Here is a 12863-nt window from a genome sequence, read left to right on the forward strand (position 1 = left end):
GGTGGATGTTTCTCGCGGTACAATCTATGACTACCACTTTGAATTCACAACCAAGGGTTTTAACCTGCATCTGGAGCATTGACTATACAGTCCATGGTACAGGGAATTACAGTGAGGAAGATGAGTCACCTAAACTGCTGCAGTACTTTGTCTTTTATTATTATTTTTTTCTCTGTTTATACTCTATAAACCCTTTGGCTGTATGACAGTGAATCAAAAGAACAAGGAAAAAAGTATGAGCAGCAGGACAGGTTTGAAGTGGCCTGTGACTCAATGTGAACGTGATTTCATTCACAGCATGTTCATATTCCAACTGAGATTCTGTCCTCGTAGGCAGCATGGGAAACTGAAGGTGTAAAAGCAAACCTTTTGTGAGCAGAGCCTATCACAACAGACTGATAAACTTTTATTTCACAGTTTCAGAGAGTCTGGGAGATGAATGGACTTTGTTGCTACCCCCACAGTTGTGCAGGCCTGTGAGGGGGCTATTGAAAGAAAAGACAGAGACAGTTTCATGAGAACATCAGCATCAGTGTCTGATGTTTCACAAGATATTGGACAATGAATTTAAACCATGTTCTGTCTGAACTCTGAGTTTTTCTCCCATAAGAATACAGTATTAAGAAACTTCAGTCAAAGGAGATTTATAATGAATTCATCGTATTGAATGAACCCAGTTTGCATCACATTTCATCCTTTGCAATGTGACCATTACATAAGCACACTATTTTTTGTATATTAGAAAATCTTACAAGATTGAAGATACATATATCTTAGATCTTGTCAATGATGCAACAACTTTAAGACAGTGTTCAAATACTGATCAAAAGCTCCAGGACTGCCACTGCTAAATGGACCTCACGGTGAATCTGTTTTCTCAAGTGCAGTTTCCAAGATCAGAAATGTCAGTTGTCAAGCCAACAGGGAGGAGTTCTTAAAGTGCTGGGGGAAAAAATGGAAATGTAAACATCTACAAAAACGCAGATCATGTGATAAGATCAAAAGCTCCAGAACAGCTGGACAAATGGACCTTGTGGTGAAATTGTTTTGTCTTTTTTCCATGGGCTGAGATCTTAATTCTTGACAAACAACACACCAAAAATGGAGAAAAATGTGTGAAAAGTAGTATGAAAAGAGAAAAAGACCAGACTGGTTTCTTCTAATTTTGAACCATCAGAAAAACCGTCTCCTCTCCTCTTAAAATCCTGTGTAGCCATACGTTACTGAGATTTTCAGATTTCCTGTCCTCTTTGGAACATGATGAAATCCTGGAATAGGATCAAGAATCTCAAATACTGATTCCTGCCCCCATCACAATGTATAGGATGTATTTTTTCCAGTCAGCTCACAGCCACAATGGGCTCCACTGAGAGGATGTCAGTTCTCCCTGTGAGGGCCTGTCTGGCAGTGAACAGCACATGTGTATCTTTCAGGTTGTGGGATTGACTGGAAGAAGCGTGACTCTGCTGTGAAGTGGAGTGGCCCGAGTGTGGTAAATCGTGCCCTGGCTTCGAGGACTCGCGGTTGTCCGGCCAGGCAGTCCTGTGACAAGGAGCGCAGATGGCTGCAGGGCGGCGCTCAGGCTCCAACCCAACCACCGCCCTCCGTCTCTTCCTGCACATGTCAAAGAGGAGCCGGAGCTCCTGGCGAAAGGTGGGATTCAGGCAGCAATAGATGAAGGGGTTGTAACAGGTGGAGCTCATAGCCAGCCAGTGAAAGCAGAAGTACAATGCGTTGGAGGAGTGGATGGCCTGGCTGGACAGCAGAACCACATAGCAGTTGAGGGGGAACCAGCAGACAGCGAACACCCCGACCACCAGGAGCAGCATGGCCAAAGTCCGCCGGCGCTTTCTTCTCTGGGTGGCGTGCTGAGCTGTTGTGGTGTCACCTATGGCATTGTGGCGCCACAGTCGACAGGCGACTGTGGTGTAGGAGGCCGTGATGATAAGGAGTGGCAGCATATAAAGTAATATGAAGGTCAAGAGGTCAATATACTGCCAGTAGACGTCTGATGGCTCTGGGAAGTCAGGGACGCACAGGCTGCGTTCCTTCTCCTTACTGATGAGAAGAATTAAAATACAGAGGATGCAAGAAAGGAAGACAGATTAGTGAATGAGGTGAGAAAGAAAGTGAGAATTAGATCAGGCGATCATGTGGATGGCAGGTGTACAAAGTAAATAACTGTCACCCCCAACGCTGGGGTTTGCATCCTGTCTCCTGTCTCTGCTTTGGTTAAGATTAAGGAAAATCGTGGTTTTGGTTAAATGTCAATAAACACTTTAACACTTCAAGTACCTGTAAACATTTTTCTGTATTAAACCAGACCACGATCTGTCTTTAACCTGAACCAACCATAACCATAAAAAGTTTTAACAACACTGTTGTCACTCCAAGCGGATTTTGTACTGCAAGATCTATGAGCATTTGACTGGTTTGTTCAACATTTATGATGCAGAAAAACTGCAGCAGAGACAAAAACATCCAACATTAAGATAAGCGTTACATGAGAAGAAATCAGATGATGAAAGTCAATCGTATTAGAAAATAAATGCACTTTGAGAGGTTGTGCATGACTGATCTAATATCCACTGCAAATTTAACATAGCATCTCATACATAACAAGTGCAATCATAATGAAAGTAATTTTGTGATCAAAGAAAAAAAGATTAGTTAAATAATTTAACCTTTTTTTTTTTATCCTGTGCGAAGTACGTTTTATTGCGGCTGTTTTGTTTTTCACTGTCCATGTCTTACATGAAGATCTTGCCCTCTCATTTTTTAAATTTTTTTTTATTTTTGTCTTTACTCCTCTGTGGGCTCCTTCCTGTCTGGTATGGTATTTTACCTGTACGTAAAAGTCAGGAGTTTTTGGTAGATTGCATGTGGGAGGGAGAAGCAGGTGGCCATTATCCAGATAACGGCAACCCAAACACCACCTTGAGATGGGGACATGCGAGGTCTCAACGGATGTAAAATAACCTGAAAAAAAAAAAGTCATCACACACAGAAGCAAACATGGACATTGTGGGTCAACTGAAGATCAGCTCCACTTCCTTTTCATCAGTGAACAATTACAGACACTGAAATGACTCATTTCCATTTGCAAACCCATCAATGCCCAAGGAATTAGAGTATTAACATTCAGCTTATTTAATTAAAGCATTTTACAGGCAAAACTGCAGCCAGAAGAAAACAGCATACGGTTTCTAATATTGTTTATCAACCTCTTGCTCTTTTTGTCTGTGCTATAGCAGAAACTTGTACTCTAATACGCAACATAACGAAATATCAAAAGACGAAGGTCTTTGTGTATTTGTTTACTGTCAATTAAGTGATGCCCAGAGGTGTCAAAGGAGAGACACAACATCCTTGTGGTACAGGCTATCCAGACACAGAGGACATAATAACCAAGATCCAGACAGCCAACGGATTTAATAGAAGAAGAAGAAGAAGAAAAAGCTTCTTCTCAGAAAGCAATAACAAAAATCCAGTCTAGTTTCTGTAAGCTGAAATTGCTTCATCCACAGCTAAAGACATGAGTTATTTGTATTTGTGAGAGACTTTTCCCATTATTCTTGCTCACTTTGTGTGGATGGTTTTTTTTCTAAATTAATATTTCATTTTGGTTTTAGCATCTTGTACAGTGTTGGGGTTAGGGTTAGGGTTAGCCTTTTTTTCAAAATTTTTTGGATTATGTATTTATGTAGGTGTCATGTGGTAAGGTATGCAGGGACATATCTGGCATGTACGCAGCTAAAGAGAGCAGTGGTAGAAGAAGTATTCAGATCATTTAGTGAAATGAAAGTACCAATACTATACTACAAAATTATCCAGAGAAGTGCTCCACAGCACCCTATTATACATCTGGTCAGCAGGTTTGGATCTTCACAAGGGACCTGCCTTTGTAGTTAGAGTCCTGAAAGATGTCTCCCAGACTGGTTGGCATATTCCCCATCTACAAAATCATTCACCTTGCAGTGGTGCACCTGCACCATTCCATGTCCCCTTCAGGACCCATCGCACCTTCCACGTCTACCATTAAACTAGTCAAAGAAAGCTCTCTGCAGCCTGCGTCAAGTGCCCATATTCAAGTCGAGATGTCAGGGGAGGGGGCTCCAGTACCTGGTGGGCTAAGAGGGGGGTTGTGATGATTTTTAGTTTCCGTCTGCTCATTTATCGTTTCCTTTCAGCCATTCACTCCAGTTGTTTGTGCAAACATGTTCTTATTCTGCTCTCTCTTCAGACCCTGCTATCCCCACCCTGCCTTTCCCGTCATTAGAATCACCGGACCTGCTCCTTCTCCCCACTTACCTGCTCACATGTTCCCCATTCCCTCATTTGCTCCCTTGTATATATACTTGTCTGTTTCCTTTTTGCTCTCTGCAAAATTGTCCTTGCAGAGAACAAGGACGATCTTGCTCTCTGTACCTTTGTTATGTGTATGTACCTTTGTTTTGCAGCGCTCTGCTCTTTGTCTGCTTGTTTTGATCCTGATCATGTTTTTGACCTTGACTATGTGTTTTTTTGCTTTTTTTTTTTTTTTTTTTTTGCCTCAGCAAAATCACAGTAACTGTGGTAACTCTCTTGCTATGAGGGAGGGATTAATATGTTGCCACGAATGGGATCACATGGACAAAAGCCCTATTTTTCTAAATTCACACAATCCAGCCTTTTATCTAGCTTTATGTTTGTAAATTAGCAAATAATGAAAAAAGAAGAATGTTTCTCAGCTCCGAATCAGTTGATGGTTATGGGCCACAGGAGGGAAACAGTGTGTTATAGATAATAAATTCATGCAGATACACTAAATTAAAATGAATAATTTTATTCACAATGGGTGTGGCTTATTTAATTAAGATTAATTTTTATAGTGGTTGTAAGTCCCAAACATTTGGACTTGATGTAGAGTCACAATTCAACAGAAAATGAAAATGGTACAAAGTAATTTCCCCCAGCAGCAGAGGTCATATTAGTCATTAGATTCATCATGAACAATTGGAAATACAACCGCTACTTGTGTGAAAATATTTTGATGTACTTGTACATGAAAAGCCACTAACAATCACTAAAACACTGGTAAGATCATCTATGTAATTACATTGCTGTTGAAGTGGTTGTGCCCATCTAAAGCTTTCCAAGGCTACTCACCTCAAAACCACTAAGTCACAGCTTTCTCCCTGGTCCTGGTAATTTTACATGTTATTGTAAGCCAGAATGCTTCAAGATAATATGCAACCTGAGCTGCCTAGTACTGACCAGAGCAACTTTCACAGGTGCACCCGCATCTCTAATTTCATGAGATGCCTGAATAAATAACATTTCCATTCAATCATTATTCTCAACACTGTCTTTCCCTTCAGCACCACGGACAGCTCTGACAGGAGCACACCATAGTGGTGTCCCAAACCCATAAAAATTCATTCTGAGGGGGTTTGAATGTGTATCATGTTCATGCTGGGGAATGGAAAAATAAAGTATAGGCCCAATCACATCACTCAGAGTGCCTGCTTAAATCCCTTTAATTCTGAGTATGCTTTGATGGACACTGGTCTGCCACAATGCCATGCACAAAGGAAACTGAGGAGCTGTGAAATTTTAATTTGTAGGATTTCTGTTGTTGTGTAGCAGTTCATTCACTGAGTTGAGTTGAATAATCTCACAGCTTATTTTATGCAGTACATGCTAGTTTTTGAGGCCAGGCAATGTTTAAATGGATTAACATTAACTTGTTATTTACATTTCTCCATACAGGGTGAATGAGAACAGACATGTAATTGGTTGTGGGCCAGCCTTTGTTGGTTTAACAGTCCTGATGAGCAAGGATCATCTGATGACCAACCCTTATCAGCTAAATGTCCTGACCTTGACTAGGACACTGTACTAGTCAGAGTGGGAAGAAAGTCACAAATCCTTAACTCTCCACAAGTCCTTAACTCCAACTCCATGTCAAATGAGCAAACTCAATCTCCTAGTGAAGATAATGTAAAATGACTGAAAGCTCCAGAGCACTGACTACTTTGATGTGAAACTGCATCATTGACAGCTGTTTCCAAAGTCGACTCTCTGCAGAGTATCCTCAGAAGGCTTGTCGGAGAGTTTGGTGGTGACACGTTTTTTTTTTTTTATTTATTTATTTTTTTGGAATCAGACCATTTACTATGTGTACTCTACATTTTTGTGGTTCATGTAGAGTAACATCAGTGAAGCAGAGAGCAATTTCAGGCAGAGCTATAACACAAGATTACAGTTTGCAACCTGTACAGAGTCCTCAGGTATCTTCTCTTTAAATAATAGCACTTTAGCTTTTTGCGTTTCTGTTATTACAGCTGTGGTGAAAGCAGCAAAGTGGGGCTGACAGACACAGGCTTCAATTGAGAGACACGGAAAGTGGGATGGACTCTCATGGAACTTGGAAGTTTTAACTTAACAACAGTTAAGTTCAGTCTGTAAGGGAATATTGTTGAAGGAAACTCAAACTTTCTGACCTGGCTGATAGTCAGGTGAAGGGGTCTGGGGATGGTCAGCCATTAGTCCTGTGGTGTCATGATATTGCTGTGTGTGGTGGTAGGGGGAGGGTGTCTTGTGGCGTTAAGTTTCAGTGATGCCTCTGGGGTAAAAGATGTATTTGAACCTGAAAGTGCAGGTCTTAAAGGCCCTGTAGCACCTTCCAGATAGCAGCAGAAAGAAGAGATTGTGATAAGGGTGAGCTGCAGTCTTAAGAATGCTGCTGGCTCTGTGGAGGCAGTATGATCTCAAGGTGTCTTCCACTGAGAGCACGGGGAAGTCTGGGGCGTGTTCATGTCTCCTGCTTGCTGCTGAACTGTTGCCATACCATAATGTCATAAAGCACGTCAGTACATTCTCCACAGAGCAGTGGTAGAAGAATATCATGGACAGGTTGGTTTTCCTGTGTGTCCTTAGAAACTGGAGCTGCTGTTGAGTCTTTTTTTAGAGATGTGCAGATGCAGGTAGCTCTTTCTTGAAAACAAAGATTGACAGATTGCAGGCAAGAGGAATGAGGAGGAACAGGGATTCAGCCTGGTGTGTAACTCAGGCCAAGAGTCTTCCAATTTGGCATCTAGGGACAGATCAAGCGGCTCGACAGAAATGCCAGCCTGGAAAGCCAAATTCTCATCAAGGGAATTTTCACCTTCTCCAGAGTCCACGAATCTAGGCAATGACAGGGACTGTTTATTCCAACCTAATGTGGCATGAAATTGCATTCTGGGTCGGGGGACAGAAGAGGAGGCTGCTACTGGTGAGACTCCCCTTTTGACCAGCGAGGGCAAGTGGTGACTGGTTTGGCTGCAGTAGATACAATCCCACACTCTCATTCTATTGACGCATTCAGTACAAGAAAGATGAGCAGCTCAGGGTGTGGGGAGACCAGCTTGTTCTCGCGAGAGCAGGTGAAGGGGAACGAGAAGAGGGGGAAGATGATGGATTGCTGGCTTTCTCCTTACGACATTCACGGAGGCAATTATCAAACCTGATAGGCAGGGAAATTAGTGTGTCTGTTTGTTTCATTCTGATGGCTAACTCATCCTTCACCTGATTGCTTCAAAAGTTCCTTCAAAAATAAAATGACTCATCATTCTTCTCCGAATGAGTTGCTAATGTTCTAAACTCTTCCGAACACACTGCTATCATATGGGAGCCCTGGCAAACAGAGAATAAGTGATTAGCAGTGTCTCTAATCTCAACTGCATGATCAAAGACTTTTCTCATCTCAGATATGAAACTGTCAAAAGAAGCACTTACATTAGATTGATTCTCCCACACAGCAGTAGTCCAGGCTAAAACATTAACCCCTAAGCATCCACGAAAAAAAGTGACTTTAGACTTGTCAGTGGCGTGAGTTGTTATTCAAACACCAGGGAACATTAAAGAAGAAAGACTCTGCAGTTTCCCAGTTCTCCGGTGTAATGTTCGAAGTATGGAATGTGGGGTTCTCTTGACTGGAGAGCTGGTGGAGAAGGAAGGACTTCTGGAACTGGGTGGGTAAGGAACATGGAAACTCAATCCATCTGGTTTCTAATGTATGCTACATGAGCTAATAGAGACCAGAGATTTTCAAAGACCTCCCGGGGTGTTTGTCCCAAGGACACCTTCACTGCCACGAGCTTGGTGGAGCAGCAGTAGATATACTGCTGGCCTAATGAGTGGATGGACTGCAGGTGTGCAGAATGTATTGGAGTTATGGAGTAAGAGTGTATTGTGACTCCACAGTTTTATTTTTTAATTAATTAAAAACAATTTCTGGAGCAGAATATTCATTTAGTTTAGCATTTTAATCCCTGTATAGAATTCCAAAATAGGCTAATGGATTTAATAAATATCATGTGGGGTTTAGTGACTTTACAGCACTTGTTACACCCTTTAATGACAACGCTTCCATGATATCTGGAAATATCATTGAACTGTGCTGATGCTTCCTGTCACACAGTATTCTATTGACTTTATCCACTTTTTAATGTTGAAATTTATGGTAATTTTCCTCACAATAATACTGAAACTGTTTGAATTCTGTGTTGGTAGCCATAACATATATTGCATCTTATTTTGCCAACTCAGCCTGTATGTCCTGTGCATAAAGATTATCACACCCATGGCAGTTGTAAAAAAAAAAGAAAGAAAGAAAGAAAAACAAGGTACTATGAGAATATTTTGTCACCCCCTGAGACAAAATATCATACTTTGATTATAATCAGGAAAGTAAGGGCAGAAACAGCAAAACCCTTAATGCCATAACTTCATGTTCATTGCGTAACAGATAATATCACACTGTAAAACTATGTTTCTCTCCAAGGACAGAGGAGCATCAGCGCTTCATGTCCTGATGTTGACAAACCTGTCGTCGGTCCAGTGCGATGGCAGTCAGAGTGAGAGTGGAGACGTGAAGGGAGCAGTACTGTACAAAGCGGCTGATATGACACATTGTCCTCCCAAACACCCAGGTGCTGTTCACAAATCGGACCTGAGGTAACACATACACACACACAGCTTAGATCATGTATATCTGTCAGCTTCACAATCCTATCCATCCATCCAAGATGAGAAATTAAGTTACAGTTGGTTTTTATTACATGTACATAGACACAGACATGTACATAGACACACACACATAGAGAGAGAGAGAGAGAGAGAGAGAGAGAGAGAGAGAATCTCCACCTGATGATACAAATGGCGCCATCTTTTGGTATTAGCAATCTTAACTTTCCCCAACATGTTTTTAACTAGTTTATGATTAAACTGTGTTTTTAAAAGACAGCTGGGCCTGCAACAGCTTACATGTCCACAAACATGCACTGAAAGTTTGCAAACAAATTTTGTTTCTCGAAAGTGTAAAAGTCCAAAGTAGTCTTATAGGCCCCTTTGGGCTGTGCTGTGATGATGATCTCCATTAGCCTTTGAGTAAGTGAACAACACGCACTCACACATAACACCCGTCAGCTTTCCAATATTATCCACAGTGAGAGGTGGTCTTACCAGGGTGAAGGGTGTATTGAGCACAGTGATGAAGATGTCAGCCACCGCCAGGTTCATAATAAACAAGCTGGTGGCGGACTGGGTGCGCTTGTTTTTCACCAGCACATGACACACCAGCGTGTTCCCGAACAAGGAGACCACGATGATCAAAGAGTAAGCGGCCACCAGCAGCACCTTCACGCTCCCCTCTTGCGACTCCCCGCCGCGGCGCTTCTTACTGGCCAGAGAGCGCCAGTCCTCCAGCATACCCTCGTCAAAGTCCAGGAGGAAAAAGCCTGTAGTCCGGTTATCCACCTGTCCCGAAACATTAAGTAAATCCTTCTTGTAGGAAAACATCCCATCTCCCAAAAGTGAGGAGTCGTTGAGTCTTTGTCCCGCACCTGCTGCTGCCCTATCAGAGCTGCCCATCCAGAGGACCACAGATAACCAAACACACACAGCTCTCATTCTGTCAGTATTTTCCTTTTGCTTTCCTTCGTCTCTTTGTAAATAAACGGATAATCTGTGCGGCTGCCAGCTGTGGGCAACTGTCTATGTGTAACTGTCTGTGCCTCTGTCACCGAAGAGAGGTGGAGATGAAGAGGCACAAGCAACAAGTTGTGTGAGGCGACTCAGCAGCGCGGCTGCTGTTTTTAAACCCTGAGTGTGCATATATATGCGTGCGTGCGTGCGTGTGTGTGTGTGTGTGTGCGTGCGTGCGTGCGTGCGCGCGCGCGCGCGCGATTCCTCGACTCGCACTGAGGCAATAAATATCTAAATATCCAAATATCTAATCTCATCGATCTGCACTCCTAGAACTTAATCTCGCTCAGTGTACCTTGCTGGTTATGAGCACCGCGGCGTGTTGTTCGCCTGCAAGGTGGAGCGGTAAATACCACATGCCACGAGAATCATCTAAATGTGTTCAGGTACAAAACATTAAACTTTTGTCTGGGCTGAATCATTCATTGAAACGCTTGTTCTGGCCATGGACAACCATCGGTAGCATATTTGTGATTTGTGTGTGTTAAGATGATTTCCTCCACACTTTGTTGGATCTGTCTCCGTATTGGCATCTATTCGCCCAAAGCAAACACAGCCCGTGAATGAATTCACCCTGAGGCAGGTATGCACTTTAAAATATTATGTAAAAGCGGTTTACATCTAGCTGGTGTTTATATTGCGGGGTCCCTGTAGCATCTGTCAAGTTAAATACATTAGCAGAAAACAAGACTTGATTACCAACCAGCACAGTGGGGCCTCTAGGCTTCAGCTTCACCATGCAGTAATTACTTTGTGGTGATGTAATTAATTGCAGATTTCTTTGGCAATCCTGTCAGAACCACTATAGAGCAATATAAAAACAGCACTCCACTTTTTAATATTGCTTTCATTGTGATGGACAGTTAAAAGAAAGGTCAAAATCAATGCAGATGACCCAGTGATATGGACTTTTGTTCATTCCCTGTGTTCTTCCTTGATAAAACCATGCTGTCTAATTTACCCGCAGTGCAACTCAACTGCTGGCAGTTCAGTAACACATTAGGGAAATATCAAATCTGTACCAAATCTGTTGCCATTTACATGTGGTTTTTCCACCTTCTGCTCAGGTATATGATAACATGTTGGCATAGTCTGTTTATATGTTGACCAGTGATTGATGACAGTCATCAACAAAATCTGTAAAGTGAGCCTTGGTTGTCCCCACAATGAAATCTGAAGAGTCACTCTGGGATCAGGCCCAGTCTTTAAGTCTATCCATCACATACAACTCAAGACATCACTGACACTGACTGCGTTTTAATAAAACGTGATTAATCAAATTATTTATCTCACTTACTGAACTTGAGGACTGAGTTTAAGAACTTACTGATCGAAGGCTCTCCATGTCCTCACTCCTTGATCTATGTCTGGTCTTTTCATGTCATTCAAGTTTATACAGAACTTAAGATCTTCAAGCAGAGCTTCTTCTTCTTCTTCTTCTTCTTCTTTTTTTTTTTTTTTTTTTTGTCTGTTCCAGAGTCCTGGCTTTAAACCAGAAGGAAAGAGCCTTTGTAGTCAAGGACCTAAGTCTGAGGACTGACCTGCCCAGGAGCTGGCCGAGTCAGTACCATCTTAAAACATACTTTTTTTTTTTACTTGAGTGTCTTTTTTATTTTTATTTTTTTAACTCTGTTTTACCTGAGTTGTCTATTTACGTGTTCTATTTTCTATTTGTACTTTATTATTTGTCAGTTTGCTTTTTATTTAATCAATCCTGGTCCAGTTAAGTTCTTTCATCACTTTTTAAGCAATAGTTTGACATGACACAGTTATTTGCTTCCTTGCTGAGAGTTAGATGAAGAAGACTGATGCCACTCTAATTTCTGTACAGTAAATATAAAACTACAAGCAGCAGCTGGATCAGTCAGCTTAGCAGAAAGACTGGAGGGAAAAAACTATCCTGACTCTGTCCAAATAATCAATAAATAAGTCAATAATAATAATAATAATAATAATAATAATAATAATAATAATAATAATAATAATAATAAGAGGAGATGAGAGGAGTTAATCTTCTCATCTAACTCTCAGTAAACCTGAAGTATAATATCCGAAATGTGAAGCTTTATGTTCTCTTTGCTTTGATTATTATTGATTTTAATGTGTTTCTCTCCGTGAATCACACTGTAACCTGGGTATGAAAAAGTATTCTATAAATAAAGATAATTAGAGAGATGTGTTTCTATTGGCATTTCCAAAGCAAGAACAGTTGGCCTAAGAAGAGTACTATGTTGTTTAATTTTCTGAATGTAAAGTACATCTATCTTGAACATTAACAAGTGCTTCTTCCTCTTTTAGCTTAAATTTTTTAAAAAAATGTCATTTCCCATTCCAGCTCATTGCGTGTCCATAATTTCCATGAAAGAGTTTCATCATGTCTGTATAAAGAATGAGAAATTAGTATATCTCCGTGATATTCAAGTACATCATATGTTTCATTTATGAGGATGCTATTTTTTAATTCAGTTTTATAATGGCGAGATGTGCTCTATATCGCCATAGTTTTAACATGGTGTAGATCCTTCAATTAACTGAAGGACAATGTTAATAAGCATCTTATTCCTGACGTGTCTCTTTGAGCATGATGTAATATGATGCATTGATGCTGGGTTAGTACTCTGACCGTCCTCATCCTTCGAGTGCGGAAAAACAATAACACATGACCTCAAGAGGGATCAGCAGTATCATTATGACTGCATCCACAAAACCTATGAATAGTTATGGAGCTCTACAGTGGTGGAAAAAAGTTTTCGGACAGCCTTAAAATTTTACACAATTGCAAATATTATCATGAAATATTTGACCTGGATGAGTGCAGCAGCTCCGAGCTAACCTCTGCCTCTCGCTGATCA

The 12863-nt window shown here is 41.2% G+C and overlaps 1 protein-coding gene across 1 annotated transcript; it reads right to left on the reverse strand.

Moving 5' to 3' along the window:
• Positions 1-1340: 1340 nt before the first annotated feature.
• On the reverse strand, positions 1341-9936 carry gpr83 (G protein-coupled receptor 83). The gene is made up of 4 exons (XM_041036783.1): positions 9490-9936; positions 8852-8977; positions 2846-2979; positions 1341-2058 (listed from the first exon to the last, which is right to left on the reverse strand). The coding sequence occupies exons 1-4, from the start codon at positions 9934-9936 to the stop codon at positions 1341-1343; spliced, it is 1425 nt and encodes a 474-aa protein (XP_040892717.1).
• Positions 9937-12863: the final 2927 nt, after the last annotated feature.

Source organism: Toxotes jaculatrix, chromosome 4, assembly GCF_017976425.1.
Source record: "Toxotes jaculatrix isolate fToxJac2 chromosome 4, fToxJac2.pri, whole genome shotgun sequence".
In the NCBI taxonomy this organism is placed as follows: domain Eukaryota; kingdom Metazoa; phylum Chordata; class Actinopteri; family Toxotidae; genus Toxotes; species Toxotes jaculatrix.

Excerpts from the sequence above, each read along its gene's own strand:
- gpr83 (XM_041036783.1), bottom strand. The coding sequence starts at position 9,936 with ATGAGAGCTGTGTGTGTTTGGTTATCTGTGGTCCTCTGGATGGGCAGC. Across the intron at positions 8,978-9,489 it reads TCAATACACCCTTCACCCTG|GTCCGATTTGTGAACAGCAC; the intron begins GTAAGACCACCT and ends GTGTTACCTCAG. Across the intron at positions 2,059-2,845 it reads CTCCTGACTTTTACGTACAG|TAAGGAGAAGGAACGCAGCC; the intron begins GTAAAATACCAT and ends TCTTCTCATCAG.